This window comes from Loxodonta africana, chromosome 3 (assembly GCF_030014295.1).
Source record: "Loxodonta africana isolate mLoxAfr1 chromosome 3, mLoxAfr1.hap2, whole genome shotgun sequence".
NCBI classification, from domain to species: Eukaryota; Metazoa; Chordata; class Mammalia; order Proboscidea; family Elephantidae; genus Loxodonta; species Loxodonta africana.
This window is the reverse complement of record NC_087344.1, coordinates 130,938,808-130,944,807: the sequence shown is the minus strand read 5'-3', so window position 1 is coordinate 130,944,807 and position 6,000 is coordinate 130,938,808. Positions and strand designations below refer to the sequence as shown.

General features: G+C 34.0%; 1 protein-coding gene across 1 annotated transcript in view; it reads right to left on the bottom strand.

Annotated features, from left to right (window-relative positions):
- Positions 1–585: 585 nt before the first annotated feature.
- Positions 586–6,000, bottom strand: part of LOC100653563 (calcium-activated chloride channel regulator 2) — a 39,917-nt gene continuing 34,502 nt past the window's right edge. Inside the window, exon 14 of the mRNA XM_003411205.4 lies at positions 586–1,065. Coding sequence (XP_003411253.2) covers positions 623–1,065 — 443 coding nt within the window. The 3' untranslated portion in view covers positions 586–622. The remainder of the gene's footprint in view (positions 1,066–6,000) is intronic.

Genomic DNA, 6,000 nt, shown 5'->3' with positions numbered 1-6,000 from the left:
TAAGGTTACTTCTTAGAGTGAAAAAAGATCTATTTGAGCACTAGTTGTAGAATTTGATCTGTAGTATAGTTAAGCAAATGGCAATAAGTAAACTGGTAAACTAAAGAACTTTACAGTAAGCGTTTCACATATAAGATGAAGCTTGATCTTTAGTCATAAACCAGCAACCTGTTCTGCACAGATAAGGGTGCAATGAACAATTGATCAAAGTAACTAGACAATTGCTTCCAATAGACAGTTACATTAAATAATTTGGACCTAATCTTCTTTTCTCTACTTTTTGGAGCTGTTTTTCCTCCTCAAAACTTTTCTAGACACTTTGACTCAATTTTGCACTTCATTTTACCTTTAAAGACATTACCTTGAAGAATAATTTTTATTATTTTTTCTATTGCCAAAGCCTAAGGTTTTTCTGATTTCTGAAACAGAACACTTTTTTCCAAAAAATGAGTATTATAAAAGAATTTTTGTCATTTACAATGTGAAAATATGATTTATATTGCACAAAAACTCAAAGCATTTTAGTACAATTTTGGTTTTAATTTGTTTTGTTGGTATGATTTGGCAAAATACAAAGGCCATGGGTCTTATATCTAAGAAGAAAGGTGCTCTGCACATTTGTTCACAGTAATTTTGTTCCATTCTCTTTCTTAGCTGTTCTCTTTTTCCTGTTTAAAATATAATGTGTTGCAACTATAGTTAGACAAATAAATCCTATTAAACCCATTGCTGTTAAAACTCCTTTCAATGTTTGAGAATCTCTGGCAAGTACAGGAGCAGAATTCTGGGAAATAAACAGAGTGATCTGGACAATGTTAGAAACAGCAGACTCTAAACAGCCTCTATCCATTGCTCGTATTGCCACATAAATTCTGTGACTTCCTTGTGTCTCTCCATCAAATTGATCTTCAGGCTCATTTGTGACAAGCTTTGGTAAGAATGTAAATACCTCCTTGGTGCCAGCTTTCTGAGGATTTAGCTTTGATGTATTCACTAAAATGGCATTGTTAAAGTCATCTTGAATATTCTGTAGACTTTTACTCATCCTTATTTCATAGCTTGTAGCTGAAAGTAAAAATATATAAATGGGAAAGTGAAGTCAACTTAAGTTTTCTAGTTTATTAGAAATGACTAATGAGAACAGCAACAAATAAATCAAAATAACTAAGATAAACAAAACAAGAAATGTGCATGTGAGTAAAACTTTAAAATACTATATAAGGACTCAAATTAAAGCCTAAACAGGAGGTAAGAATTAGTAATGTTCCTTGAACAGCAAAATTCAAGATAATAAATCTTACCCCCTCCCCAGGTTATTTAGTAAACCTTATGTGATTCTATTAAAAATGCCTCTAGTAACTGTTTTAACTAGTCAAGACTATTGCAAATTTCTTATGTAAAATAATCAAGGATGGCCATATAAAGACTTTAAAAATGCAATGCTTAAAGACTAACTCTATTAGATATAAAAAAAAATCATAATACCTCAACAATTAAAACACTATGGTACTGGTTGGTGAATAGACATGTCCAAAATATAGGCTGAAATACATCTAGGAATTTAATCCACCCCCCCAAAAAAAAACCCAATGCCGTCAAGTCAGCTCCGACTCATAGCAAAATTTGGTATATGATAAATGTTGAATTCAAGTTAATGGGGGAAAATATAAATTTCTTATTAAATCGTGCTGTGACAATTGGGTGGAAATCTGGAAAAAGGAAATTGGATCCATACCTTAAAACTTCTACCAGGATAAAGCCAAAGTGATCAAAAGTTAGATGTAAATTTAAAAAAACCCAGATGTAAATTAAGAAAGTATTAAATAGAAAACAATGGATGAATTCCAGCATAATCTTGAAGTGGGGAAGGCCCTTCTAAGTATGACTCAAAATCCAAAAGTAATAAAACAAAAAATTAATAAATTTGGATACATAAAATGAAAAACTGCACAGGGGATCCTTCTATTCAAAGTACAAACATAAAAGCTAATATGGAAAAAGTAATTACAACTCATTTCAAAGGGAAATTTTAGTTCTAGTAATGGCAGGGTGGATTCTATCGGACTAACCATCTAGCAAATAGCAGTTATTAAGCCTGGAAAAAAAAAAAGGATTGAAGACCCTAGATTCAGGTAAAAATCAAGCAGAAACCAGGAGTGATTCATGTCTTTACAGTTTTTTCCCTGTTGGCACTTCCCACTCCAGTATAGGCAGCTAGCAACAGAAGACCATCATCTAACTGGTTTGAGAAGCCAGGGACTGAGCTTGGGATTGCCAGAGTAGTTGGAAATTGAGGGGAAAATCCCAGAAAGGTGGAGGTAAGAGAGGGAGAGGCCAAAATTTGCATATTAACTTCTCTAAAATCATTGGAAGACCTCTGAACTATGCATGTGTGGGTGAAATATCAAGCTGCTCAGGGGAAAAATAAAAGCTAGAATGCTGAACAGGTGAGCAGAGTTTTACGTAAATGCCCAGCATAGTGGAGACACAGTTTGGAATGTGAGACTGGCCAAGTTAGAGGAACGTGGTAAACACTTTGAGATTTCCATTGAAACCCTAGAAGGGCTATATCTTAGAAATAAATACTATGTTACAGAATTAAGGGATATACCCTGGGATTAAGAGCAAAACTGAAATAGACAAGTCCTAAACAAGAGTAAAACCAAGTCTCCTCAAGTTCAAGATGATCCATCAATAATTTGTCTATGAGAAAAATTTCAAAACTCTTCAGAAGATAACAGAATCCAGAGTCTCTGCAATTTACCATCACAATGTCCAGTATAAAATAAAAAATTACTAGACATGAAAAGAAACAGAAAACATGATTACAGTTATGAGAAATATCAGTAAAAAACAGAATCACAAATAATCGAGATTTGGAATTAACAGATAAGGACTTTGAAAAACTATGATGGATATATTAAAAATCTACAGGTAAATATGGATATAATGAATAAAGTGATGGTAAATTTGAAGAGAGATTTGGCAACTTTAAAAAAGAAGCAAATGAAAATCTTAGAATTGAAAAACGTATTGTCTGAAATTGTAAAAGTTTATTGGAGAGGATTAACATATAATTGGATACTACAAGAAACAGGATTAGTGAACTTGAAGACAGGTCAATAAAAATCATTCAAGCTGAAGCATTAAAAAAAAGATATAAAAATGGAACAGAACCTTAATGATTTTTGAGACAGTATTAAGTGGTGATATAGATAGATATGGATATGGATATAGATATATAATTTTTTTCCAGGAAGGAAAAGAGAATAAAGCATAAATTTTTTAAAGATACATTGATTGAAAAATTCCAAAATCATCACAAAGAATAATGTCCATATCCAGGAAGCTCAGCAAGCTCCCCAAAACAATAAGTATAAGGAAAACCACACTATTGAGGCACATCATAAATCCAAAGATAAAACCAAATATAAAGAAAAACAATTTAAAGCAGCCAGAGGAAAAAAGAAACTTCATACTCAGGAAACAATAATAGCTGACTTCTCATCAGAAAAAAATGAAGACCAGATGACAATACAATAGTATCTTTGAAATGCTGAAAAAAAATCCTGTTGACCTAGAATTCTATATCTAGGGAAAATAACTTTCAAAAATTAAGGTGAAATAAAGACATTTTATGATGAGAGAATTTCTCCCAAAAGATCCTCAACTACCAGGGAATTGATACTAGATCAAAATTCAGATCTACAGGAAGGAAGGAAGAAAACTAGAAATGGTGACTGTGGGTACCTTAGAAAGATATTTTTTTCTCTTCTTAAAATTTTCTTAAAAGACAATTGATTGTTCAAAGCAAGGATTTTATTTTGATTTTCTTCATATTGCCTCGATTTTTAAATCATATGAACATATTATTTATTTTTGAAAATATTACCAATTCAAAAATAATAAATAACTGCTAGATTTAAAAAAGTTGTCTCTAGTATTACCTGCTCTAATAATATAATTATTATGTTAAATGACTAAAACTAATATAATAATGAACAGAGAAAATTCAAAGTATTAATTTTTGTCAACCTTAGGACACTAAGTTCTAATAAAAATGAAAATATTCTGATGACTATGTTTTGAACAGTTTCCAAATCTATAATCAGTTTCAGTAGTTAGTAATTTCTATTTCTGAGTAGTAATTAGAGTAAAGCATCTCTGGAGAAGGCTTCCAAAGCAAAATATAACCTTTATGCTTGAAATTACCAGTCAATAAATTTTCTTTGAGTAATACCATTTGGAGTTTTTACTGGCAACAAAAGAAGTGCTGATGGCACAGTGGTTAAAGTGTTGGATTGCTAACCTAAAGGTTGGAGATTTAAAACCCTGATGGTGTAGGGGTTAAGTGCTACAGCTGCCAAACGAAAGGTCAGCAGTTCGAATCCACCAGGAGCTCCTTGACAACTCTACAGGGCAGTTCAACTCGTCCTATTGGGTCTCTGTGAGTCAAAATCGACTCGACAGCAATGGGTTTGGTTTTGGTTTTGGTTTTGGGTTTTTAGTGGTTCTGTGGGAGAAAGATGTGGCACTGTGCTTCCATAAAGATTTACAGTCTTGGAAACCCTATGCGGTCGCTATTAGTCGGAATCGACTTGGCAGCAGTGGGTTTTTCAGTTTATTGCTACAAGTTGATGTCAGAGTAGACTTACTGTTCTGTATAGGGCTAATTGGTCAGTTTTCCTGTTGCTGAGTCATTAAATCAGTCATGACTGAGTGCTCTCAGTAACTTAATATGGATCCAACCATTACCCCCCTCCCCCACCGATGCCATGTCTTTTTGTGTTTTTAGTTGTTGACATTATAATAAATTTGATCTGTTTCAATCATCTTGGTCATCAGTGAGGTGATATGAAGGTGTTAAGGTCTCTCCATTTCCTATATTAATGCTTTTATGATATCAATTCTAAAGCCCCCTTTTGTTGTATTTCTTGTTTTCAAACCATTTTTGTTGTCGTCGTGTGCCATCAAGCAAGTTCTCGATCATAGTGACTCTACTTGACAGAGCAGAACTGCCCCATAGGGTTTCCTAGGCTATAATCTTTATGGAAGCAAATTGCCAGTCCTTTTCCCCAGTGGCTAGCAGCCTAGTGCTTAACTATTGAGCCACCAGGGCTCCTTTGAAGGCATTAATGACCACTAATACTACAAACTCACTTTCTTTCTACTCTTTTGATAAACCCCAGTGCCTTTGAGTCGATTCCGACTCATAGCGACCCTATAGGACAGAGCAGAACTGCCCCATAGAGTTTCCAAGGAGCGTCTGGTGGATTCAAAACTGCTGGCCCCGTGGTTAGCAGCTGTGTCTTTTGATACAGGAGTAAAATTAAAACTACTGGAGCTCTTAAAAGAAAACCTCCCACTAGTAATGGTAGTCTAAGCTTCTGTTTGTCTCTTTTAACACACTACCATGCTTCTAAGGCAGTAAGGAAAGAGGGAAAATACTAGATTGCAGGCACCACTCTTACTTTTGAACAGAGATGGAAGTCAGTATTGTTTGTGACTCCTTACTCCGAAGAAAAAGCTAGAAAATTCTCTAGCAACAGAAACCAGGAGCCTAGGAAACTTCCTAAGCACATTTTCTTGTCCCTCTCTGATTTTGTATGTGTCATTTCATTTTATCTTTACAAAACCTTGTGAGGTAGATATTTTTAGTCCTATTTTACATATAAGGAAACTGAGGCTACTAAGTTTAAACATTCTGCCAAAGATCAAAGAGCTGAACCTAAAGCTAGAATAGGAACTACTTTTTTGTGACATCTAGATTACATGTTTCTACTACATGTAGGACATGTACATCCTACAGTTTGTTCCATCATTTCTAGTCTCCAACCTTTGAATTAGGAGAATATTTAATTCAGTGTGTAAAGTATTTTATTTCTCTCATCTCTGGCAAAAAGAGATAGATTGTGGTAAGAGAATTTGAGGGCAAAGCTACAGTATTAACTACTTCCCAGCAGCACAGAATTGTTTGTAATCGAGAGATCTTCTGGTGAG